Source organism: Agelaius phoeniceus, chromosome 11 (assembly GCF_051311805.1).
Source record: "Agelaius phoeniceus isolate bAgePho1 chromosome 11, bAgePho1.hap1, whole genome shotgun sequence".
Lineage (NCBI taxonomy): Eukaryota > Metazoa > Chordata > Aves > Passeriformes > Icteridae > Agelaius > Agelaius phoeniceus.
Window position 1 is genome coordinate 16,667,056 of NC_135275.1, and position 27,386 is coordinate 16,694,441.

At 44.9% G+C, this 27,386-nt stretch overlaps 1 protein-coding gene across 9 annotated transcripts in view; it reads right to left on the reverse strand.

The window, feature by feature from the left end:
* ADAMTS9 (ADAM metallopeptidase with thrombospondin type 1 motif 9) overlaps positions 1-27,386 on the reverse strand; it is a 79,797-nt gene that overhangs the window by 17,145 nt on the left and 35,266 nt on the right. For 8 of the 9 annotated variants that reach the window (XR_013183839.1, XR_013183838.1, XM_077184398.1 and 5 more), the window contains 12 exons: positions 27,145-27,271; positions 25,319-25,529; positions 24,456-24,620; positions 23,184-23,348; positions 22,196-22,315; positions 20,308-20,412; positions 19,995-20,162; positions 19,533-19,817; positions 18,722-18,883; positions 17,963-18,139; positions 5,407-5,574; positions 1,108-1,281 (listed from right to left, as the gene is read on the reverse strand). Coding sequence is in view for 7 of the 9 variants with exons in the window: in XM_077184398.1 (XP_077040513.1) it covers positions 1,108-1,281; positions 5,407-5,574; positions 17,963-18,139; positions 18,722-18,883; positions 19,533-19,817; positions 19,995-20,162; positions 20,308-20,412; positions 22,196-22,315; positions 23,184-23,348; positions 24,456-24,620; positions 25,319-25,529; positions 27,145-27,271 (2,027 nt within the window). In the remaining 2 variants the exon portion in view is untranslated. The remainder of the gene's footprint in view (positions 1-1,107; positions 1,282-5,406; positions 5,575-17,962; positions 18,140-18,721; positions 18,884-19,532; positions 19,818-19,994; positions 20,163-20,307; positions 20,413-22,195; positions 22,316-23,183; positions 23,349-24,455; positions 24,621-25,318; positions 25,530-27,144; positions 27,272-27,386) is intronic. The other variant, XM_077184399.1, reaches the window with a different exon arrangement.

The window sequence follows — 27,386 nt, forward strand, 5'->3', positions numbered from 1 at the left end:
CTTGAGGCCACTCATTGCCCACACTGCAGGAGAGTTGGAGTCACTCCCTAAGCCACTGGAGCAGCAGCTTTATCCCCAGTTTCAGTCTCAGGAGCTGTTTTTGATGGGAACTGATCCTGGTCACACAGAAAAGCATCTCCCACAGAAGACTTGATCTCAGCACTGCTCATGGCTTGATAAAACAGCAAAGACTGGGAGCTCAGTGAAAGGATAGGGATGTCAGATGGAGCTGGGGTAATGGGGCAGGAAAGAGGGAATTACCACTGCTCCCTAACTCCTCCAGGCACTGGGCTCAGGCTGCAGCAGCACAGCAGGGCTCTGCCTCCTGGACGAGACCCAAATCCATCCTACCCAAGACCTGCTCAGTATTTACATAGGACCCAGCCAAACCCAGGGCAGCAGAAGCAATAAATTAACCCTACAGAGGCATTTCTCTGCTCCCCCTTTCAGACAGCATGCATGAACTTTTTTTTTTTTTTTTGCAACCCCAGGTTGCAACCCAAACACCCTGATCCTCCAGCAGCACTCCCAGCATCAGGGCATGCCTGAGAGCACAGGAGCCGTGAGCAGGGGGAAGGAAGGAGGGAGGGAAGGCAGGGAAGGGAAGGGAAGGGAAGGAAAGGGAAGGAAAGGGAAGGGAAGGGAAGGGAAGGGAAGGGAAGGGAAGGGAAGGGAAGGGAAGGGAAGGGAAGGGAAGGGAAGGGAAGGGAAGGGAAGGGAAGGGAAGGGAAGGTGGGAAGGAAAGGAAGGGAAGGGAAGGGAAGGAAGAGAAGGGAGGGAAGGAAGGGAAGGAAAGGGAAGGAAGGGAAGGGAGGAAGGGAAGGAAGGAAGGAAGGGAAGGAAGGGAAGGGAGGAAGGGAAGGGAAAGAAGGAAGGGAAGGGAGGAAGGGAAGGGAAGGGAAGGGAAGGGAAGGGAAGGGAAGGGAAGGGAAGGGAAGGGAAGGGAAGGGAAGGGAAGGGAAGGGAAGGGAAGGGAAGGGAAGGGAAGGGAAGGGAAGGGAAGGGAAGGGAAGGGAAGGGAAGGGAAGGAGGGAAGGGAAGGGAAGGAAGGGAAGGGAGGAAGGGAAGGGAAGGGAAGGAGGGAAGGGAAGGAAGGAGGGCTCTTACCGCCTGCCATTCCCCGGCTGCCCAGCGGTGCGTGGGGCACGGGGGGAGGTGACAGTCCCGCTGGGGAGGGGGCTGCCTGGCCGGGTCACACTTGGCCTCCTTGGGGCTGCTGCTGCTGCTGCTGTGGCACTGCACGGAGCGGCGCTGGACGCCCCGGCCGCAGGACACCGAGCACTGCAGGGAGGGACACAAGGTGAGTGGAGCTCCCCAGCACAGCCACCACGGTGAGTTCAGGGGTTTGGGCTCTGCTCTGGGCTCCACGGCATTGTTAGCCATGATTAACGATTCTCTTTAATAGTAAGATTCTCCTTAGTAATATATACTAATGATGTTTCTAGCAAAAACTTAAAATTTTGGAATTTGAAAACAAGTTAGCGATGCTCTACCAAACTTCCAAGTGAGGCTTTTCATTGTGCAAGGGAAAACTGGGAATCTGAAGCCAGTGTGAATATTTGCCGTTGGCTTCAGTGGGGTCAGGAGTTCCTGAACAGGATTTTTATTGAAAAATCTGTTTTTATTGCAAAATAGCGGCGCTGCTAAACCACCCTGAGATGCCAGAGGCGGCCAGGCTCTGAGATTTGCTCTGAGTATTGCTTCTCAGGCACTGGTTCAAAAAAGTAATAGTTCAAAATACATCAAATGCCACAAACAGAGTGGGCTTTAATGAAAAGCAAACTTGGATTCTATGGAAGAAAGTGTGTAGCTGTAGAGAGGGAAAGGTGTGATACAGCTGGGATTTCTTTCAGCATGCATCTAAACATGCACATGCACCAAGGCAGGGAATACAGTTAGATTTTGAAAACGAATGTCTTTTTGAAATTAACTGCATTTCACATTTCCTTCATTACACTGTGGGCACATTTTTCCCAACTTCAAGGCACAGCAACAAATGCCTGCATTTTTCTGTTTCTCAGACATCTTTAAATTATTATCTATATTGCAATATTATTAACAGCTTATTTTTTCTTTCACGCAACATTTCTTAGTGTTGTGACTGCACACTAACATGTTTAGCAGTACTTAATATTCCCCTGGAACAGATTCCTCCTGGCTAGACCTTAAAGTATACTATACAGATTTGGAGTAAAGAGAATTTGCTTTTGTAGAAGAAAGTGCATAAGAAATAAAGGTATGTATTAAAACCACAGCTGAATCAACAATTAATATTAGTTATTTATAACAACTAATATTACTTATTAATATATCAGCTACTAAGAAAATAAGTTCACAGCCTGTTATTGCAAGGTCCACTAAAATGAACCTTCTTAAGGCAGGGAATTAAGTGGTACCTGATGGGGAAGCAATTCCCTTTTCTGTATTCCTCCATAATGCTCTTTGCTTTACCATCCAAATGCCCCATAAAGGCAAGAAAACCAGAGAAAAGCTGACTGTGACTATTTGTCTGGCTTCAGATATTTGTAGGAGGGTGGGAGTATTTTTGTGTAGCTTTTGAAAGCAGCAGTGGGATTTCTGTCACTAGTGATGCAAATGCTTCCCATATGCTGCTGCTTCCCTGGGATTAACAGTGCTCTTTGTCCTACACATTCCACAGGGGACTCTTAAACTGAATAAAGGCACAAACTTGGAGAAACATACACACCAGGATGCCTACCATGCTCTAAGATATCTTTTCAGTTGTATTTATCACCAACATAAAAAGCCCAGGTATGGATAAAAGAGCACAGGTGACACCGTGGCTTTTTCATGGGGGGCTGCACTGTGTGTGTGACACCTGGGTTTGGGGAGAGGATGGTCCCTGGACTGTGCCAGAAACTCCACCTGATGCTCTGCCTGTGTTTTTATACAGGGCTGGATTTCAGCCTGTAGCTGAAGTATGCAAATGCCAGACAGCAGAATAAATATTGGTATTTTTGTTAAATGAAAGGTAAATGGCCATAATAGATATCACTTAGGAGAAACAAACACATTAAATCTGATATTTCAGTGTAGACATAAACACACTTAAAACTTGGAGAAAAACCCTTTTTAGAGATATATCAAAAATGCTTTGCTCCAGGGATGTGGGTTCTTAACAATCTAGAAAAGAACTAACCATGTTCTGAATACAAAACATCCAAAGAGAAAAAAACCTAGGATTGGAGCACCAGCACAGCCAGTGTTCAACTGAGACTGATTTTTAACCATTCCTGTATTTTTTGATCTTCATTTTCTCAGTAATTCCTTTTCCAGAGGGCAAAAACCCCCAACACCTACCTAAAGGTATGTGCAATGGGTTCTGTGCATATCTAGTGACACAAGGATGCACTTTTATGGGAGAACCTTGCCTTATTTCTCATGCAGATTTTTTGGTTTATACAGGAGAAAAAGCACAGCAGCTCAGCTTTGGGATTAACATTCTGAGACAATTACACCTTCAGAAAGTTAGAGGTTTTTTTTGGATAATATCAAAGTGGAAACTGATCATGGTTCCTATTTGGAGATAGGGAAAGTCACATGGAGTTTTCATGCCCAGTTCATACCCTCATCTACTGTGTTTTCAGAGCACCAAACTCGTGTCTGTTTCATGCTCTTAAGGAGAAGTTCAGCCCCTAAATCCACCTTGGCTCCATGGCATTAAATCTCTGGCAAAGCCCTGAACACCCCTTACAAGGGACCCAGAACCAGCACTCCCAAGCTGTGACAGCCCCAACTCTTCATCTGTCACAGGCAAAAAAAAATGCTGCCAGCACCAGTGAGGCTCAGAGATCCATGCCACAGCATCTGACAGGGCTTTAAAAAGCCCAATTTAACATTGTAGCCCAAGTGTTTCTACCCCTTTATTTTCTCCCCAAGCAAGATGCTGGCTGAGCACATCCTGCATCAGGAACCTGGGCTGAGGAGCTACTCCTGGAAAAGCCTGTTCTTAGCCTTATCATTAGCATACAAATATTCCTTAATTGCCTGGTCATGAGAGATTACCTTAGACCATAAATCACCTCATCCTCCTATTAACTTGGGTTTCTTTCTCTAGTTGCATAAAATTAATATCCATGATGCAGTGAAAAGCTGAGAATTTTAAACCACTTACTTTTACCAATTAGTATTAGTGTATTTTAATGCAATTGACAGCCCATTACATTATAATGTTTACAATTATTAGTAAAAACTGCTTTCAGGAGTAGCCACTTAAATAAGGTGCAAATTGGATACCACAAGTCTGTCTAATGGCCTTGCATTTCATTTTAGTCTGGCTCCTGTATAAAACTGAGGTTTCAGTCCTGAAGGTAATAAAGCTAATAATATTGACCTAATTTCCAGTATGGCAGCAGTACTGTGGATTTCACAGGCTTGGATGCTCCTATCCTCAAGTAAAGAGCCCAGAACCTTGGCAACTGAACCTCCATGGTGAACAAGCACTTAGTCCTTTACCCACATAATGGCAAATACTCCTGTCCTGTGAATCCAAAGGTAAGGATTGAAAAAAAAACAAAAACAAACTAATACAAGTGTGAAAACAATCATAGATAATTAATGGGTTTATTGTCCTTTTTATTAGTGGACATTAATCAACAGCATGCTGTCCTAGTCCTTAACTTTGCATATGTGCCTGTAGCAATGTTAATGGTTTGTCTTTCAGGGAACTGGAATACCCCAAGAATGGGTGTTTTGTACCTAAATTTGGAAGACAGAATGCAAGGGAACATGATATTTTACAAGTTAACAGTTAATTTATTCTGGAATTTACAATAATTCATCTGATTAGCATGCTAATGAGGTAGAGGGAAAAGCAAGGTTCAGAGTTAAAAATGTGATGCAGCAGATTCAAGGTGATGACAAAGACATTATTTTCAGGAAAAAAGGATTCAAGGTATGCTTTCAGCAAGCAAGAAGTTTAATAACTCAAAATACTTTTTCATTTCCAGCAGCCTCTGCTCTATGCATGACTGTCTGACTTTTTAACAAGGGAAAACCAAGCAATGAGTTTATTTCTCAAAACTAAGGAAGATTTTACTTGAGATATGATATTTAAATTATATTAACAACATGAATAAATAATAGATTCTCTTTAATAATATATACTAATGATGTTTCTAGCAAAAACCTAAAATTTTGGAATTTGAAAACAATGAATTTGCTTTCAGATAGACACTAAAAGCAAGCTGCCTAGTTTTCAGCTGGTACAAATCTGTGCTGCTCCACTGCTGTCCATGAAGCTGCACTGTTTTACACCAGGATCTGGCCCAAAACCTTTATCCCTGAATAATTCATGAGGACAGAAGTGACTGGAAAACCAGGCTCTGACCAAATTGATGGAGGAGGAATACCAAAAGGTGCAAAAGGGTACACAAGATGTCTCACCTGGCCCCAATCTCCTGCTTTCCACTTCGGACATCTGCCCCCTCTGCATTTCTTTTGCACGTTGGGCTTAGCAAGGTGTTTACAATTCTCTTCTTCTACATGCCTCCCTTCCTTTGACAAACAGTACACACTGCGGTGCTTTTGGCCCCTTCCACAGGAGACAGAACACTGTAAATATAAAGTAATAACAGATCAGCTTGCACACTCATACAGGGGCCATGGCTACCCAGGGCATTTTCTTTTAGCTGGACCAAAAAGCACTTCCCCAGGTCCCCAGCAGGCTACACAAAGCTTGAGGGGAGTGCAGGTATTTAATATCGTGTGATATTCTTGGTCAAAGCCCCAAAAAATGCCAGTATCAAAATAGAGAAAACAGCTGACATTCAGCAGGGATAACAGCCTGGATTCCTGGCATTGCTTCAGTCCTTTCAAAGCAGCAGAGTCATCTTACAGGGATCAAGGCAGGAGCCCTCAGTATCTACTCAGAAGAGCTTGAAAGGAACCATTTCCATTTACCTTGGTACAAAGGGATGTCAAATATTGGTAAATCAGGAGGGTAAAGTGTGCTCTGCACCTTCACAGAGGGAAATAACTGCACAAAGGACAAGGCAGAAGAGTGCAGCATTTTCTTGTCCTTGGTACAAAAGCTTGTGTTTTATCAGTGTAGTCTGACTTTTCTTTTTTCCTTCACTAAACAGACTGAAACCAGGACATGTTCATCCTTAAGATTTATGCATTTTGAAAACAACTCAGAAGGTGGCAAGAAGGCAGAGCCTGGAGAATCAAAGCAAAAAGCAAACCAGCAGGTATGTTAGCTGCAAGCTTTGTAGTGAAGCAACTAATTTCAACCTCCCTCTGCAGGTTCACTGAACTTTTTCAAATGTGACCACTTCTGGCATGCAAACCCCAAGCAACTTCACTTTGATTTCAGATTAGTCTCCTCCAAAGATTTAGGAATCAAAGGGGTCTGGAATCACGACACGAATTTAATATGACAGTTTCATGTAGAACAAGCCTCTTACTCAGCATGATGCACCCAGAGACTCAGCTTCCATTTCTTCATTACATGCTACACCATAATACTGGTTTAATCCTTGAGGGCAAACACACTGTTCTAACCATCTCTCCATATAAAATGTTCTGCTTTCTTTTCAGAATGGAGAAAACATGCAGAAATGAGGCTTCAACCTTCATTTTGGAGTCACTCCATCATTATATTTCCAAAGAAATATATTACAGCTTAAGCTCTTCCCAGCCTATAAATACATTTGAAACCTAAAAAATTTATATATATAGCAGCTCTGGAAGATCCACTAGAATAGAAATAGGCATATACATTGACACCTGTGAATATTTTATATTACAGCCCTACTTACAGCTCATTCAGCCCACAAAGAATCAGCAAGAGAGCAGTTTCTAAATGGAAAAGTTCAGACCAATGTGGAGAGAAATGGATGCAGCTCCAAAAACCAGATATTGATGCTTAAAAGCTTGTATAAACGATGCCCTGAAAAAGGCTGCTTTCCTGCTGCAAGAGTGTTACAGATTGACAAAAGATCACTGAGGTCCTGTTGATCAACAGCTTTAAGAGCCATAAATGATGCTCCTCTGAGAGGCTGAGCAGGGATAGCTGCCTCTGAATTTTTCTGAGCCCAGATCAAGATAGGCCAAAAACCCCAACAAGCAACATCCAACCTTGCACTGAAAAACAGAAGAAATGTTGTCCCTTGCAATAAAATAAAACTGCCACGAGTTACCCAGATCCATAAACTTCACTTCTTTTCTTTAGCATCAAGAGAAGAAAGATCAAGCTAATGTTATCCCTATTTTTATAAGCCTTCAAATTTCATCAGAAGTTAATTTTTTCATTTTCTCTACTTCTCTTCCCAGGCAATGAAAGTCAGCAGCAAGACAGAAATGTCACATCCTACAAAACCCAGGTCTAAACTTCTAGTATTTTCATCCACTTACTGTCTTTGGACTAAACACCAACACTGATGCTTAAACAAAAATTCAAATGCTCCTTGGTAAACAGTCTTCATGCAGGTTATGCCACTTTACTATGACAGCCAAAGTTAAAGAGTAAATTTACAGCATTGATCAGGACTCTCTCATGTCCCACACCCTGAGCTGATACAGCCCAGAGCATCCTTAATTTAAAAAACACACGGGATGCCACTACTTATCCTAAAGTAAGACTAACCACACTGTGCAACAATGCAAGCACCTTTCTGGGGACCTGAAGCTGGTTGATAAATACTTGATCTCACAAACAATTTGGTCCTAGTTATTTCCAAAGTTATTACTCCCCTAGAAAATGCTCATCTTTGGCGTGGAGCCTGATTCTGACATTTATCTCGTGATCCCATGATCAAACAAGTCTGCGTGCAAACCTCGGTGCACTCAGAGGTTGAGGCATAATTTGCTTAATTTTTTTAATACTTAAATGTAATTCCCAAGATGCTGGAATGAATCATCTCTATGTCTGCCTTTAATATAAATCAAATTTAGGCAGCTGTGCATTTTCAGATCTAAACCACCCGTTTGCTTTCATGCACATTTGAGTTATGATCTCATTTGCACTGACAGAAAAGAAAGGTTGAATAATCTAATTTAACCAAGTATCAGAGACTGAAAATTCCTTTGCAAACAGTCTACTTAATAACTGCCATCTAATTCATCTCAGGTATTCAACTTTTATCTGGCACATAGATTTTGAGCATATGTGAGCCACATGCAAAGCATAATTTAATAGTGGGCTGCATCTCAACACCATGTGAGTCTGGGAAGTTCTACACCCAACTACCACCATCAGCCTCATCATTTATTTTGGACCCTGGATAAACTTTGCATTTCATTAACAGGATTTTTCATGGCTGCAAATGCTGCCTGCTTATGGTACCCACCAATAACAGTACCACAATGAGGTAAGCTTTGACCTTGCCTTCCTCAAAACATTTGGCAAAATCACTGCCTTCACATTCCTCTTTTTCTTGAACTTTTTTCCCACACTCCCCATAGAAAATGCTTCCAAGTACTGGGGGCAGATGGTGGCTCTCTGGAATAACAGCCTCACCTTATCCAAGGTTTTCTGAGTCAACAGAGAAGCCTCTACCGGTTTTAAGCACCCCTGGGACAGCCCTGAAGGTGTAGCCAGGTACTGTATGGAATTTTTTCACTAATCAGCTTCCTAGAGTCAAGGATCACATGCACTTGGGCATGCCTGTGGTCACATTGCCTCTGCCTCCACTTAAGTGTGGGAAATGCTGCCCTGAAAGGCTGTTTACAGCCTGTGATTGAGGCACAACAGCAAACAGCACCCCTGGATGAACCTGGGAGGACAGCCAGGCATGGTTCTGGTTTTTTACAGAAACATAACAAATTGTTATGTTTCTGTAAAAAAACCACCAGAAAGTTTGCGGTGCATAAAATAATAGAGAAACAGTATTATGAAAAATCAGCTATAGCCATCACTCTAAAACTCTAGCAAACCTTCCCCTTGTTATTATCTTTATTATCTCCTAAACCCACCAGAGTTGCACCTGGCAATTTACACGGAGAACAATAACAAAAGAACTTTCCTAAGAGCATTAGGATCAAAGCACTTAGCACAGATTTAAGGGCTTTATGTTTATTGCATGATTAGTGTTAACCTGCCAAGAACTGGAGATTGGCATGCTGGTGATATTTTCAAATAAATATACTGCCTAGTTTAAATAAATTCTAGGAAAAAGGTTTAAATAAATACAGCAGAAATATTTCCATATCAACTGTTTCCATAAAGGTCAGAACACGATGCTAAACATCTGCAATGCCTTGCTTTGCTCTGCTTGTGTTTTTGTTTCCACAAAAAAATTGTTTTCTGTTTCAGAGTTTAGGAGATGATCATTCTATTTTACCAAGTGTGTGCAAATTTCTTTAAAATAGCCCCTTCTGCATTTCCTGATCTCATCGTTTGGGAGGTGAGGGTACCTCTTGTTCATTAAGACCTCTCAAAATAGATGGGTTGCTACTTAATGCATAGGGCTGGCAGCAGGGAAAAAAAAAACCAAAGAGAATATGTTCAAAATCTCTTAAAAATCTGTACAAAATCTCTGGTGAATTTCTGGGAGTGGGGTCAGTCCAGCACCAAGAGGACTCAAGAGCCCTGGGCAGAAATGAACAGATCTCAGCAAGAAAAAGGCACCACAGAGCAGTCAAGAAGAAATGGAATGACTGCTCCTTGTACACCTGGTGCATTGAAGGGGCAGCTCCACAAAGGGCAGAAGGGCACATCCCAAGCAAGAACCTGGGAAAACTCTCCCCCAGAAGTGAAAAGCTGCAGAAAATGCTGTCAGACCACTTTTCAGACCCACCGTGCATCACCCCACAGCGATTTGGGAGGTATTTAAGACAATGAATGCAAGCTGTGGTGATCACCCAGTGAATTCCCAAAGATAGGAATGATAGCTCAGCAAGGGCAGGGCTGGGAAGGATTAGACTGAAAATGGCTTTATCAGATTCTGCCAGGAGCAACTTTTTGGAGGAAATTAAAATCAATCCTTGTAGATTTAGACTGCCCCACATTAAGGATTTTATGGAAAGTCAGCAGCTGTAAGTAAGCCCTGGTTCATCCTTTCCAACAATCTGAGACAAAACGTGTTGGATGAAATAAAGCAGAAAAGCAACAGAGCCCTCCAATGCTTTACATCTATTTTCCAAGAGGGCTGTGCTCCTGGATGCCAGCAAACTTCTCCAACTACAAGCAAACCCAACAATGTACCCTCATAGCTACTTTTCAGCAGCCTATTAGTCTGTGTCACCTTTTACTACCACTAACACTGCTGCTCTCAGATACTGAAACCATATCCCAGTGACTTCTGTACCTCTGAAGTCCCTGAGCACAAAGGACATCAACAGACACATCACCAAGGAAAGCCTGGATCCTTCCTCACCAGCTGAACCTTTACCAGGAATCTTAAAATGTTGGAACCTTTTTGTGCTGTTCAGCAACAGGGGCTCTGTGGCTTCCAAACCAAACCAGCTTCACAACAGCAAGGTATTTCAGCAGGTAATTCCCTTGGCTTCAGTGGGACAGGCTGAAAGCAAGGCTGCAGCACTTTAGGAGATGTTTAGGAAATGTTTAATGCTGCTCTGAAGCCCTGTTTCTCCCACCAATGTGTTTTATCAAGGTCTTGTGCCCATCTGCGTTGGCATGGTGAGAAATCCCTAAAGTTGGGTGGGGATGCAAGCAGGGCAGGAGTCACCCAGCTTGGCCTTCCTTTCCTCACAAAGCAAGGAGCCATGACTTAAGACATGGGTGCTGAGTGTGTATGGTCATGGTGATTTTAGCTGGTGCATGGCCAAAAAGTACCTGTGCTTCTTGTACATTTAAAAGGAAGAGGGGTCTCTACGTTTAAGGGAGGGGAAATGGACCAGAGACCTGAACAAAACACATCAAAGCACTGCACTGCAGTTCTGAAAGAGGCTTTAGAAATGTTTCATCCAAATTGATTCCTCAGAGAAATGGGGTGATTGAAAAACAAGGCACAAACATTAGGGATTTTGGAATGTATAGCCTGAATGTGTTTGTGAGCACTGTGCAGAGCCCCTGAGGAAGTGTTCTGAGGAGCCCCCTTAGAGCTGGAGCACAGCCCCCAGCCTGAACAGGTTTTGCCCCAATATTCCCAAGGAGCCCTCATTGTCCTGGGCATGGGCAAGAGGGAACTTCCCTGCTGGCCTGTCCTGTCTCTGCAGTGCCCACAGGGTCTCCATCCTCCAGAGGCTCTGGTCTTGGCTTGGAGCAGAGGCACAGACCTTCCCAAGTCATTACTGCAAAAGGGAGCAATCTTCTAAAAAAATCACTAAATCTTCACCTTCCTGCCACCAAACTCAGCTGCAGGCACTGGTGAGTGGCCTCAGATGATGTCTTATAATACATTAAAACAAACAAACAAACAAACAAACAAAACCAGAGAAAAAGAGGAAAATTTATCAGAGAAAAGGGTCCAATTTAATGTGCTGCTGCAGGGGAAGAAAGAGCTGGTGTGTCTGGAGCCCAGTGCTCCAGCACAAACTGCCCAGAGGAAAGGATGCTCTTGGGTTCTTTAACTCCTGCAACATTGAAGGCCTGAGTGCCAAAGTCAATACAATAACTTCCCCAAGCTGGTAAACCCCACAAGATATATGACAGAAAGAGGTAACTGCAGCAGGAGAAGCCATGCATCTCCTCTTCTGCAGCATCCACCCAGTAAACAGCACCTTCTCCCCCTCTTTTCTCTGCCCTATTACACCACAAAAGATTTCACCAGGCACAGAAATTAGCAGGGCTGTGGGCACACAAAGCTCTCCTAAAAGCTGTGTCCCTGTTCTGCTCCACACTATTTACCCTGAACAACAAACAAAAGCCCCACAGAGCCACTGCAGGTCTCTCCAGGGAGGAAGGCAGAGGATGGCGTTTCCTCAAACTGGGAGGAGATGTGTGAGCTACCTAAGGACACCAAAACAGTGGGATGTGGAAGGTGCTGATGAAGCCTATTTTCCATGCTGTGGCACTCCTAGGAGAGTACCAATTGAAGCAGCAAGGTGCCTCAGCTAACTGACACTTCATATTTCTAGGGAACAGTGGTACTACAATGCCATTTAGATATTCTGTTCCAGAATAGGATTTTTCTGTGTTGGATGGAGTAAAACACAAAGTAAAGAGCTCTCCAAGAAATGTCAGCCCTGTTTCATAGGTGTGCATCACACTGGGAGGTTGTAGGAGCACTGGGCAGCTGCTTGCTCCCCCATTTTATAAAGAATAATCTTGGCTTAATGCACTAGGGATAAATATTGTCAACCTGTACATAGTCTTGGGCATCAGACAGATTTTCATCCATGCTGCTGGCTCACTCACTTCCCCTGTGAGCTAGTAAAATTAAAATATGAATAGAGCTTTAAATGTCTTTGGAACAGGACTGACTACACAATTTTTTTCTTAATAACTGCACAAATCAGTCACTGGGAAAGTTAGAAGCACAGTAAATCTCTTTGTGCTTCATGTCCCTCATTGTTATACATCCTTGTTTCTAAATCCCCAGGATCTGAGCAACAGCAATGATTGCAGTATGGGGTATCCAGTGTGACTCTGGAAAATGGGCAAAACTGCAGGCAGACTCCCAAAACCCAGCTCAGGGATCTGCCTGGAGATGCTGCATTTCACAGCTCATCCCTGAAAGTGTGTAACTGCTTCAATGAGTCCCTTGCAGTCCAATGAATTCCTGTACTCAGACCCAGTGCTTTGGGAGACAAATATTTCCAGCAATTGCCCTTTTTTTATTGCTTTATTTCTCCTGTGAGGGCCTATGCAGATGTGCAGGAGATCTGCAGCCAGGGATGGGCCACCCATAACACAAGGCCTGAAGCCAGCCATCACTGAACAGCAGCCTCACCACTTCTTGGTTGAGTTTAGGCCTAGAAAATGACTTTTTCATTGAGAAAATGTGTAAGGGAGGAGGTGTAAAAAGGCAACCACAGAGGCATGCCAAATGCAGCCAAACAGCCACTGCCCTATGGGAAGAAAGAGACTGCTCTGGGTGGGAAAGTGCTCTGAGGAACTTGGGGAGAAAATGCACTGTCTGGGGGCAAAGGGGTGAGAAGACTTTAAAGATACCTGAAAATAACCTTTGTGAGCCTAACCACTGGCCCAGCTCCTGTCTGTGCTGGCAGTGGCAAGAGGAGAGGTTGTTAAAGGACAGCAATGGGACCCTCTGCAGCTCCTTTCCCTGGTCCTTCCCCTGCATTTATTCACTGGATTAAGGAGGTCAGAAGGGACATTGCTGACCAGTCCTTTTACTTCTCCATCACACTAAAAGCTCATGATGGGGGTAAAGACCAATGGGGGTTTGCAAGGGGGAGAGTGAATTGTAACAGCTGAGATTTGAGTTGCAGGAAATCAGCCCTGTGAGGAGTTGATCCAGGAATCACAGAGGTGCTGGCTCAGTGTTAAACACACAGTGCCCCAGGGTGGTCCCTCACCTGCAGGGTGTAGCTGATGGGCTGCCATGGTTGTTTTCCTGCTAATGGAGCATCAACACCAGCAAAGAGGAGGCAGAGAACTGATTACAAAAGTATACCCGTATAGTTCTCTCCTTTTTTAAGTTGAAACAGAACAATGAAAGATAGTGATAATAGGCAAAAAATAAAAATGGAAAGGAAAACAAAAATTGGAGATTTTAGGGTAAAAAGAGATGAAAAAAATGATGGGACTCTACTGGGCAGCTGGGTACCACTGGCTTGCCCACCTGTGATTGCCCTGGAGCCACCAGCTGTGAGCACTGAGGTGAGGAGAGAGATGCATGAGCATCCATCACCACTGCCTCAGAGGAGCAACAGGCTGAGACTCTTCAAACAAAACCCCAAGAGCAGCTCAGCAATGCTGCTGTCACAGCAAATTCATTTTCTGCAGAGGAGAAGAAGGGAACAGCAGAGTTATATACACTTGCAACCAAATCTGTCCCTGGCTATCACTTCTGCCTTAGCAAGACCTGACATCCTGCCTGCTATGAACATTATCAGAACAATGACACAGAGAATATTGCTGTTGAGCAGCCTATTTTCAGCCAGCTGCACGGGGAAGGCATTTTGCAAACAACATGTTGGGGCTTTGACAGAATTAAGTACAAATAACCCAAAGTTTCCACTGACACCAACTTTAAGATTAAAATTCCAGAGTGCCAGCTGCCTGACACAGATGTTGGCCAGGCAGTTCTTCCACTTCCCACCCAGTTCAGAGCTCCTTTGCTGCTCTATCCCTGTGTGCAGCAGAGAGCCCTGCAAAGCCATCAATGCCACCAGCTTCCTGCCAAGGGAAACCAATGCTGTCCTAGCCCAAACCTGAACTCACATCCACAATAAGAGAGTTTGGAACTTGGTTGGTTAATGTTCTAATTACTTGACAGTAAGCTTCTGATTCTTCATTAGAGCAAAAAGCCCTCAAAGACTGATTCCAGCACTTCTGCCTACAGGATACAGAGCTGGGAAGCACTGAGAGTTGCACAACCACTGCACCAGCAGCTTGAACTTCAGATACCCAAGACTGACAAGTACCTGACAAGGCAGACTACTTTTAAAATTATAATACTTTTTTGGAAAAAAACCCAAACAGACCCCAAATAAATCTAAACCTCACGCACCCATTTTCCAGAGTTTAAAGTCAAATGATCACTGCCCTGTGCAGTGAAGTCCAAATGACTCACCCAACTGAAGCAGGGTGCTGTAGATAGAATTGTTTTACCTTATCTGTGACCATTTCCTGACTCGGAAAGAATGAGAAGCCCACAACAAGTTAATTCAGCATTGTTCCTAAATTGCATCAAGATACAGTTGGATATTAAGGCAAACTCAAAATATCAGAAATTATTGCATGGAGCAAATCTGCTCCAAGACAGGTGCCTTAAGGGAGGTTATGCATATATTTTATATATGTGGTATAAATATGGGTATATTTATTAAAACCAAACCTTGGGTTTTAAGTGAAGCAATGGATAATTCTCATTGTGAACACCTCCCTCATTCTGGAGAACATGGCAAGATTTCCTCTCGGGATTCGAGAGTGTGCATGGAGATCTGCATTCACACCATAAAGCATTCAGAGAAGAAAAAACACTCTCTGTATTCTGGTGACGGTCAGTGCATGTTTTCTAAAGCATGGTTTTAATAAAAAGGTCAGGTCTATCACATGGTGTACAATTCTGCAATGGATAAATACATCTTCTTAAATAAGCAAGGGAATAAAAGTGTCACCTCCTCTTAGTCCTCTTTGAACATACATTAAAATGACATCTCACCAGTCTCTTGTTGTAAAATTATCATTTACACATACAATCTCTTTTTCCATTTAATTATCTCTTCCAAACCTGGATTTAACCAGCCAGATAAAGATCACTTGTTTACTGTATAAAATCCCAGTGGAATTTTGCCCGAGGACTGCAGGTTGGGTGCTTCAGACTCTCTGCTTTAATTTGTAAGTATTTTATAGTACTAATTTCACTGAAACTTGAGTAATGTTAAGCCAGTCAGATGATTGCAAGAAATTAGTTATCCAAACTTTGTAATTCATACACCTTTAACTGTGTTTGTTTAATCATTGAGAATGACAATTTCTGTTGGAGAACAAAGCAAGTCAAAGAAAAGCCAGATAAAAGATGGAACATTGCAGAACCGTTTCAGAAAATTTAGCAAAAGTTACCAAAACTAAATATATGATCTGAATTTAGCAAAAGACTCAAGAAATCATTATACAAATTCATTTATGATTACATTCTACTTGTCTTTAATTTTCACTGTTCAACATTAACATTAAACATTGTAAATGTATGCAATATTTATATAAAATTAAATAACAGTATTGGAAAAATAAATACACTTTTACATAAATACATAAATCCATACTGCTGAAAAGTTTCAGCTAATACTATACTCTTGTTTCAAAAGTGACCAAAAAAATATGGTAGTGACACTCCATCCCAACAGATGAAGTATGTACAGCTACAGAATGATGTTTGCAACCGATGACAGAGCTAAAGCAAATCCAGGTGACACCACACTACAGGAGGAAAATTTGGCCGTTACTACCTACAGTAGTAGCACGAGGTAGACATACACGTGGAGTGTTCTGCTGGAGGGACACGAAGCCCTGGGGACCCCACAGATACTTCTCAGTCTTCAGACAGCTCTGGGTCCCCTATGTCAGAGCCCAAGGACACCTCGGTAAATGTGACTGAAGAACCAAATCAGTTCATGGCAATGAATGGGCTCAGTCCTGCAGCCCCTTCCCCAGGGCTGTGGCCCTGCACCAGCTGGGAGGAGACACTGCAGGCAGGACAGGGTGTCCCTGCCCTTCACCTGTCCCACCTGCTCCCAGGAGAGCAAGGACAACCCACTGAGACTAATACAACAGAATGGAGCCAAGGGAACTTTTCCTGGGTGAAAAGAAAACCACCAGACTAGAGGACTGCACCCTGTGTTTCCAACACTGAGAAGCAGGTGCAGCCCTGGAGCCTGCTCCTCAACAGCCACGAAGAATGAAACACAACTCTGTCCACACCTTTGGCTCTTGAAAATGGTCCAGCACAGGTAAAACAAAGTTGGAGGCACCTCCCAGCTGGCAAATCCTGTGGGGCAGCCAGCACATGCATCACTACCTCTGCTTACCTCACCTTGCTCTTCCTTAGCACCAGGAAGGTTGATGGACAAGGGGTACATTAGCACCTCAAATGAAATATTTCATAGCACTGTGTCTTGTACTGGTGAAGCACCGGATACACACCAGTTCAGCAGTTCTATGGCTATTGCAGAGCTCACTGAGGTATGATAAAAATATTGAAGAGTGTTACTGAAGGCATCCGTGTTACTGAAAGCACCCACAGAAGGAGAGCAGGTTTTGGCAAGATGACTTTCCAAACTATGACAATTGAGGAAGTCCAATCCCTTAAAAAACAGGCCTCTTTTTTCTTTTCCTATAAAGTGCTTTTGAATCAGATTTTTAAAAAAGTTGTCTTCGAATGCTTTTATAACAAAATACACAACGAAGGTTTACATCTGTTTGAAAGCCACTCCAAAATGGACAGGTCTGTGGTTTTCCAGGGCTCCAGAAGCACCTCAGGTGGCACTTGCTTTGGTGCAGGTTCACAGAAAAAGTTGTTGCTCTGGCCAGGGACAATTGCAAAGGTGTGGCACCCAAAATAGCACCCCAACCCTGTGGTTCAGGGCTGCTCTGCCCTCACAAGAGCATCTCTGTAGCAGACTCCTCCAGCAGCAAAGGAGCAAAGTAAGACACCTCTGCTCCAAATACTATTTTGCTATTGGGAAATTGCCAGGGTTTTAAGCCTTCCAACACCTGGCTGATCATTTGCTGGATTAGTGATAAAGCAGCAGCTGGAGATCAAGCTAGACAATCACTCTCCAGAACCAGAGAGATGCATGAGAATAGCTTACAGGTGCCTTTGCACTGTACATCACAGTCTTATTATATACACAGGAACAGAAATAGAGCACAGGTGTGAATGCACACATGTTTCTATGTAGGTCTGTGTGTGGGCATGTGCCCACATGCACACACATCTATACACACTTATACATGCCTGGGAATTGATGCCATTTAGCACATTCTCCCCACTTCTCTTGCCTGTGGCAGAGAACACACCACTGCTGAACCAGTAGGTGCCCAGTGCAGTACTACCATTAAAGAGCAGAACAATTTAACTTCAATGGAAATGTACTGCTTAAATTCCAGGTTTAAATCCATATGCAAAAACTTAGCCAGAACCAAGATTCATAATGCACAGCACTTGCAAAGTGTAATAAAATGGACAAAGGTTGCTACTTAGCAGAAAGTGCCTTTTAAATTAAAGGACCAGAGCTCCCCTAATATAAGCCCTTCCTGAACAGGTGTTATTCTGAATACATAGTAAATAATCCTCTGTAAGTGCAGTTTTAAGACATGAAGCATTAGCACCTTGGTTTGAAGCAAATTAAATGTTGTTAGGGGATATCTACAAAATAGTTCATAAAGAGAAAGAGTTTATGGTCGTACCGAGCTCCAAGGACCAGCACTCCAGGCAGCATCTCTAGGACAGTCCTGCACATTGCACTGCTCTCTGTCTGGTGGCTTGTCAAGGATTTCACAGCTCAGATCCGTAAACCTTTCTCCATTAGGGCGCTGGCACACCACCAGCCGTGTCCTTGTCCCTCCTCCACATGGCTTTGTGCACTGTAAGTCAGCAGAGGACAGAGCAATCACCATTGGGACAGCAAAAACACTGCTCCCCTGCTGCCCAAAGCACTAGCACCTCAAAAAACCAATGGTAATTTCTGCTCCAAACTAACCCCCTCCAGCCAAATCCCTCTCGTTAGCCTCAGATGGACCTTCAGCTGCCTCAGCTTCTCTCCCCCTAAAGCTGTTCATGCTGTTCCACCATGATATTGCCCAACTCAATGTGATAATGGAGGTTTACATCTCCAATTGTGCATCTCAGATTAATTTTCCAAAGGAAGCAGTGCTTTTATTAAAAAAAAAAAAACCACCTTCAGTTAAACTTGGCTTCTCTTAAAAAAAAAAAATCTTCATTTTTGTAAAACTCTTATGCTTGGGAAGAAAGTTTTCCCATGACAAATGGAAATGAAAACACCACCCAACAATTGCTTGGGTTTAACTCATTTATCAGAGGCTGCCCTGCAAGTTCCAATCCTTCTAATAAATGTCACAACAATACCCCTCTCTTCTCCCATTTTTCTGCCACCTGCTAATGAAAGTCTTGCCCTGGCAGGAAGCCCAGATGGATGGTGCACTCACCTCTCCCCAGTTGCCATAGGCCCACTGAGGGCAGGGGCCAGACTCGCAGGATCTCTGCTCCATGGGTTTGCTCTTCTCATCGCAGTTATTTGCAGTGTATCCGTTTTCATCCTGGCACACCACGACCCGCCGCTGGAACCCCCCTGCACATGTACTAGAGCACTGGAAGACACAATTGCCCAGAGCTTCATTAAGTCCAGGAACAGGCTTGCATTTCCAGCTCCTTCCCAGTGCCTTGCACCGTGGGAATGCACTGCTAGAAGTTTAATTCAGCTAACAGGCATTATTAAACTTCAAAACCCAGCTATTGCTAATAGCAGTGCAATGACTTAGGTGCTGACTAAGCAAAGAAAGTAAACGCCAGCCTAGTTTTAAGCAGGTGAGTAATCCCTGCTGCAGTGTCTGACATCCCATTTGTGCTTAATTCCCTTCAGAGACTTCCATGATAAAGCATTGCATACTGTTTGCAGAGAGAGGAGCTGGCATCGAGGCTCTGCTGTGCTTTGGCAACAACCCTGCACAGCTGTAAATGCCCCAGGAGACAGCCAAGAAGCAGAGGCCAGCCTTTGCCTCATGGAAAATGATGCTGTCAGCTTTCTGCCTAGACTGCCTTGGAGATATGAGGTATGAGAGGCTGACAAGTGATGCCTGAGCCCTTCTGCAACACTTGCTTGTGTGAGCAGAGAGCAGACAGTGGGGAGACAGGTCCCTCTCTCTTTCCTCTTTGTGCTGACTTTAAGAAAATACAGATTAGCTTGGTAAAGAAACAAAACCCAACAAAACCCAGGAATAAGAGAATCAGGGCACTTACAGCACCCCAGGGGCCAATCCTCCACTGATTGCCTCCTGGTATATGTGCACGGTTTCGGTTCGGGCTGCCCCCAGGGTGCGGTTTGAGGCGATGGTCTGGATAGAGGAAAGGGGGGATGGGCCTGCCGTAGTCATGGCTGTTTGGATGACAAGGAGACATGGAGCACTCTTGCTCGGTGGCAGGGAGGTCCTCTGGGTCACACTCGCTCCTCTCCACCAGCTGGTCACTGTAATTGACGCAGATCACTTGTCGCGTTGCCTTACCTTGACCACAGGTCACCGAGCACTGCGTTACAGTGGGAAAAGGAGACATGGTCACATTTCCAGTTCAGAAAACCAGCTCTTGCTAATAATGAACAGCAGAAAACCCAAATAACCTCACTTATAAAAGGGCAAGTGCGACAGATTAATGAAGCACATTTGCAGCAATGAGGTCTCTTGCAAGAGACAGCGTGATGCTTACAGAGCTCCACTCCAAGGCCTTCCACTGCCCACATGGAGTCACGGTGCACATTTCTGTGGCTGATGGCTTTGGAAGGTGGAAACAAGCTGACTCATCAGCCACGGAGCCCTGGTCATCCCGGCAGCTGACGTATCTCATCCGGGTTCCCTTCCCACATGTTGCAGAGCACTAGGGAAGAGCAAAGAGCACTCCACTAGGAAGTTTCCTGACACACATTGCAAGGGCTTTGTAATGAAAAGTTGGGCATATGCACTTAAAAGTATCACACTGTCTACTGTAAAATAATCCTGAAAGTATTATGATGTGTGCTTACCGGTGTCCAGGATCCAAATCTCCACTGTGTCCTGTGAATGCCTGATAGGGCTCTCTTGGCTTCCGGGCTATTTGGATGGGAAGGACATACAGCTATTTCACAGTCCTGTACAGGAAATACATGGGGGAAAAGCAGGATATAAAGAATTTGCAGATGTTTTAATGAAACCACCTCCTCTTCAATGTAATTATGAAGAACATGCAACATCTTGAAACTCTGTGACCTGCACGCGTTGTGCAGGCAGCTTCCCCCCTGCATCCCCTTGGTGAATCAGCAAAACTCAGCATCATTTCCTGGGGCCTTCATATGGAGTACCCTATGTGGACTTTTGACTTGCTAGGAACTCTACAATAGGGATCCCCATAACCATGTGCCATCTCCATGCATTAAAACCAGATGTTTTTGAGGCAAAAGATGAAAGTTCATTAAACTTTCTGGCATGAACAAACATCTGCAAAACAGCAACTTTATCTCCCTTCAAAGCTCCCTTCCTTCAGTGTGAGACCTGCAGCCCACACAATAAAGGTTATGCTGCTGATTGCAGCCCTTTGATTCCCTGCAGCCCACCAGACCACCTATATCCATGTGCTGATCTCCACCACACACCAAGCAATGTGAGGTTTTGGGGACAGATGTGTCATTCTGCTCAGTCTTTGTACAATGCCTCACAGGAGGGCTCTGGTCCTGTCTGGACCTCCCAGGAGGTCTGGTGCCAGAAACTATGAACATCCATGACTTTACTCCATTGAGCAGTCCTTGCCAAAAAGGAAATTAAGAGTGATTGTCCCTATGAGGGGGAGAGCAGCTTCCGACAAATGGCAAACCCAATTTCTGTTTTGCTGTGATTTCACTTATGCTGGAGGCATGCATGCCAAATGATGGCTGATGACAGGTGGGTTTGCTACCCCTTTACTGCAATGCAACTGGTCTCCATACATGAGAAAAACAGCTCTTTCCCAAATGTTGTGGCCTTGGTTAAACTCTGAGTTCATGCAAGACTGAAGCTGCACAGGGCATGAGCACTATAACTCTCCTAGATGGTAATGTTCTGTTTTATCCAGCTCCTCCAGACACCCTGGACATATCCTCTGCTTGAAATGGGAATTTTCATGTTTGCTTCCAAGTACACAGCATGGAAAGCCTCTTCAGCAAATTTGCAAAAGGTGTGCAACATTTCTCAATTTATCTGGCCAGGGAGGACATGTCTGGAAGTACAGCTGTCACAAACATTACATTGTCACATGCAGCAGACAAGAAATGGCCTCTCACCATCATTTGTGGTGAGGGGCAACAGCAACAGTCCTGCAGCCACATGAGCCCAGACTGCAGCCAGGCATCCCTGACTAAATGCAAGCCAAAGGAGGTGTCTGCTGTGTCAAAACCTGAACCTCTGAGGCCAGTAATTATGTCTCAACCTTGAGGTCTCTTGTTGTTATTCTTGCTTCACCCACTGCAGATTCTTCAGCTCATGAGCTCTTAAGACTCCAGCTTTAGTGCTGCATCTGAACACACCCTCACATCCCATGGCATGACTAGAGCTCCATGGATATAAACCATAAGCAAAGGTAATTCATCTTCACCCAAAAAGTCCTGATACCCTCATACATTGTTGCTTTTCTGGGAATCTGGTGCTTCAGTAAGGTGAATCACGTGGAGAAGATCTGGAATCTGGATGGGAACTCCCTGAACACAGTTTATCTATCCCATTTCTACCAAAGCAGGGTGCTGTGCTGCATCTTTCCAACAACCATGAGCAGCCCAAGGTACTGCTCTGCAGGGCTGGCATTCAGGGCAAAGCTTTGCTGCAGCAAGATGTCCCCTGAACCTGTAGCCTGGAAGCCTCTATACACACACTGGGAAGAGATGGAGACAAGAGAGCAGAATTTACCTGGGTATCTGTCGGCCTGGTTGCAGCATTACACTCGTTATCATCCACCACTGACATGTAAGTGCCCACAACACACTTCACTGCTCTCATCTGGTAGCCTTGGCCACAAGTCACAGTGCACTGGGAGAAGACAGATGGGAGAAGAGAGCACTGGGTCTGAGAAGGTGCCTTGGTTAGAAGGTATTAATTAGCCCAGTCTTTGTTTAGGCACGTAGCAAGAGCAGCAAAAATGAAAGACAGTTTCCCTTCTGGTTTCTCTCCACTTCATGCATTTCAGCTTTAAATTAGGTCAAAGTTTTAACTCGCTGCAGCCACCAGTGCCTTGCACGCTTCGCTTGCTTCTTTGGGAAGGAAGGTGGAACACTAAAATGATTTACTTTGCTGCACACATTAGAATCAGAGTCTGGTAGAACCTGTATGATATCCTTCTTTAAAACTGGTTGTTCAGCCCCATGGTAGCACGAGCAGCTAATGAATAATTTTACTGATGGGAAATATGTCTGACTGGGACAACTGGTCTGGGTTTACTGCTGTTTAAGTCAAGAGCTAACAGCTTTGTGAAAAAGCATATGCCAGAACACTCTGGGAGGAAGGAGTAACTTGTATTTTAACAGAAAAAAAACCCCTCACTAACCCAGAAACTGGAAAACATTAAAAGCAACAAAAGTTATTCAACGTGAGCAGCTTTTCTGTGAAAATTAGGGCATGTATTTATGTGCCTAAATATGGATTTAGGAGCGTAACCTTGGAAACCCCTTTTTTTGAAAATCATAGCCAATTCAGTATGACAGAGATTAAATTTAGCACAAAGGGCAGGTACTGTTATTGCTGCCTATCCGCTGAACCCAAGCAAACAGAGGGCTGCTTTGGTGTGCAAATCAATTAACACAGTTATGCTGCTGAATTTGGATGAAAGGGCAGCGCCCAGCCCCAGAGTCACCCTTATCCAGGTCCCCCCAGGCAGGAGCCCTGTGGGGCTGTGTGGTACCTGTCCCCACGGCCCCACTTGCCACGAGGCACACTCCTGCTGCTGGCACATCTGCACCGACTCCGGCTTCGTCTTGGGGTCGCAAAACCTGTCGTTCAATCGATCTTCTCCAAACTGGCACCACGTCTGGCGGTGCTTGTGCCCTTTTCCACAGGTGACCAAGCACTGTGAGGAGAAAAGTTCAAGCTCAGGTGGTGCTGGGGATGCACTGCCAGCTCAGCACCTGCCCTGGCACTGGAAAATAAACCTGGAGATCTACTGCAATCACTGGTTAAAAAAATCCTGGTGCTGAAGTACAGCTCTTTAGCTAACATGTCCTGGAAGACAAGGGAGTGTCTTGTCAACAAGAAGATTGCTCTCAGGAGCTGGTCTAGAGGAGGGGCTGGATCATGGAGAGCACAGCTGGGCTAGAATCCTTCAGCATGGGCAAAGTGAGGGCACAAAAGCTCTTGAATTCCAGTAGCTGTGAGACACAGGGCAAAGGCACAGCACTGCCCTGTGGGGTTTTAGCTGTGCACAACAGGGTGTTTCTAAAACACTTGTTCTTTCTGAGTGTGCATTTTAAGGGTCTTGGCTTCTGCAGGCTGTGAGCACTTCTTCCACTGCCCTGGTGTGGCTTGGACTGTCACCAGCTCGAATCAGAAGACACATTTGGTAGAAAACAATCCCTGTTCCCATTTAATTGCTTTCATTATGCCCTAAAAGAACATGATTCACAGAAACAAGAGAAATTTGGCCACAGTGATGATGAGCACCCTTTGAAGATTGTTCTCCAGGACCCCAGTCCTGCTGCAGAGACAAACCTATCAAGATTGTTTTGTTGCATTGCAAAAAACACCAGCAGCAGTGGAAGCAGTAATAAACAGCAGAGGCTGAGCAAAACATCAGCAGGGTGCAATCCTGCCCTCCAGTGACAGCCAGAGCTGCCAGGGCTCTTGAGGACAATCTCAAGGGAAAATGAGGGCAGAAGGTATTTTTCTTCCCAAATGCACGGCAGAACTACAAAAAACTGTGGAGAAATTACTGCAGGATTGCAGAGACATTAACCCCCAGTGGCTTTGCAGGGAGGAAAGTGGCCACTTGACCAGTAGTAACAAGGCCAATGACTTTGCTGCCCGTCTGAAGCCTCCCTGTGCACAGGCTTGCCACCTTCTGCAGGAGGCACAAACAAATCATGACAGACAAGCAGGGATGGAGACACTTCTTTGCAGACAGCAGCCCCTCAGGGTGGAGGACCAGGAGGGTGAGCCCAGCCTGGTGACCAGCACCCACCTCAGACCAGTCGCCAGTTTTCCACTGTGGGCACGAGAAGTCGCTGCATCTCTGCACCGTCAGCTTCTCCTGCTGGCTGCACTTGCTGTCGTCCAGCACATCGTTGTAGGTGTTCACACACATGGCTCGCCGCCGCCGCGTGCCCCCGCCGCAGCTCTTGGAGCACTGCGAGGGACACACACCCAGTCAGCATTTCCTGTCACTCTACTGCTACTGCCTCCTCCCTCACTGTGGAGTGACTTCGGGAAACCTCCAGAGCAACAATTTATACTTGGAGTAACAGGCTTTTACTTTATGTATTCCTTTAAAAACCTAATCTTTCCAGGCTTAATAAAATGTCGTGGCAATGTGTTTCTCAAATTCATCTCAGAATATAACCCCATTATTATTTTTACAAGTGTTGCCTTTCAGTTCTCCTAAATGGCTGCTGCTTGTTCTCATTTTAAGAGAGATTAACTTTCTCTGACCAGCCAGCCCCCCTTCACTGTGCCCTCCCTGGAAAACCCGAGGCTCGTCAATCTCTTGGCGCCTGCAGGAATATTCTTGTTCATGCAAAAGCTAAGATGTGTAAAGGAAACAAATTTCAGAAGTCCTCCGATGACAGTAACATGTCCTCCCCAGCTCCTGGCAGTGGTAACAGCTTTGATGTCAGCTAGCAGAGCTTCATGTAATGAAGATGAAAAGATTAATTGCAGTGGTAGTACCAGGAGTACCAGGCTGATTCAGACTAGAGTGTCCTCCAGAAGAAGCAATGAAAGCAGAACCACTGTGGCCATATTTTACATAATTCTGTTAGCAACCTAAACAGCCCAATGTACTCCTGTGCAAGGACCAGATTCTCCGTGCCACAGAGCATCCCTTACCTCAGTCCAGGCCGAGTAGCGCCATCCTCCCACGTTGCAGTCTCCAGTGCACTTCTCCCTCGTGCTGGGTTTGGTCTGGCTGTTGCAGAAGCGGTCGTCCACCTTTTCTATCTTGCCCTCCAGCCGGCTGTACTTGGAGCAGTAGATCTCCAGGGTGCGGTAGCCCAGCCCGCACTGCGCCGTGCACTCGCTCTTCCTCGCGATGTGCCACCTGTGCCAGGGACAGCAAACATCAGCCCCGGGCTCTGCAGGGAACGTGCTCAAGGGTGTGGGACAGAAATAAGGAATATATGATCTTGAACAGGAAGTTTTGCCTCTGTGTCACACTTCCCAGTGCTTTGGGACTTACAATTAGCCTGGCACTGCTGCTTGAAGGGAAGGAACTGTCAGAAAGGTCTTTCTTGAGCAAAAGAAAGACAGCAAAGCCACACTGTAATCCTGTGGGACCAGCCAAGGTGGCAAGGGGAATTCATGGTCAAGCAAGGAACATGCTCTGAAAACTTCTGAAAGCTTTCCACCCTATGTTCCCCCTTGGCATCTAAAAACTGGAAAATACAGCATCAGAAAATGATCTGCACAGGCTGGAGAGGTGTTCCACAATAAAGGACACCCACTAAGCAGTTTCAGCTCTCCAAAGGACAAGCAAATGACTTGCTATAAGATACTCAAACCCTAGCTATGTCAGCAGAGATTAGAGGTGTTCCCTCTTGACAGATTTCCACCCTGCTGCCTCCTCTGTGAGATGGACAACAAGGATGGTGCTGGAGGCCCCGAAGGACTCATCTGGGGATACACCCCTCCTTCACATCAGTCCAGCTCTGGAAAGAGATGCTGGACATGAGGCCTGATCCAGGGAGGTGCTGGAGACCCTGAAGCCATTGCCCCTCACACCTGGCAGGGGTGGCTTCTGGGGGAGGAGGCAGTGACATCCCCTAGGGGTCCTGGAGACCCTTGGGCTGATGCCTGTGCCTGTACAGGGAGCACAGAGCCCCGCTCCCAAACCAAGAGAGCAAACTCTACCACAGCCCAGAGAAGAATAAGATCAAGGGGATTTGGAATCAATAGCTCCTGACTGGTGGGAGCCTCACATCCCTGCATGCTTTTCAGACTCCTGCTTTGCCCTTCTCAAGTTTCCAACCTGTTGCAATGGCAACAGCTGTTACCGCGACAACCCGGCCCCGCGCAGCCCCGGTTTAACAGGGCTGCAGAAACCCCTCGGGAAGCTCGGCCGTCTGAATTGCTTCACCAGCAGAGGCTTAATGCCACCACATTTAAGCCCCAGGAAGGAAAACAGATTGCTTTTTAAAGGAAAATGGGTTGTGATGATTTAGACTGTGCTCCATCAATTCCAGCTTGCCAAGAATTGTCTGGGGACAGCCCCAAACCCATTCTACACTTAAGCCTATTCTTTGCTTTAAATAAACAGTGATAAATCCAAGTCTTAGCTACGTTTTTGCTTTAAGTATGTGTTTTCCCCTCTCTGCAGGCTGTATGTAGAATGGCACTGAGCATTTCTGATCCAGGCAGATGCAAATTTCAGGCCTTGTACTGCACAGGGAGATTTTTCAACATTAGAGAATTTTTGTTATAGTTAGCTCTAATTGAATCCAGCAAGAGAAATGTAAAAACATTGAAAAGTGCCTTTCAAAACACCACTGGTGGATGACAATTCCTTTTGGTTGACTAAGAGGCAACTACCAATCCTTTTCTTTTTCAAAATCTAATGCAGACTGGTGAGAAAGGGAATTAGGGTGAGAAGCGAAAGGAAAGAGGAGTAAATAATAAGTACACAATGTTATTTATATACATGGCTGAGCACAATGCACCTTAATTCACATTCTGTGTTACAAGGCTCAGTGCTGGGCTCAGGCTGGGGAATTCGATCGCATCGCTGGTCTGACACCGTGAGCTGATCTGACTCTCTCTTACACACAGGCTTCCTTTTGCGTTCTCCTGCAAAGAAAATCAGCACTTGCTTTGAGTCAAGCAGCAAAGTGATCAATTCAGTTATTTATCTTGCTTCTTTTATAGCAGTATTTAAGAGATGTTTAGGTGTGCTTTTCTATCT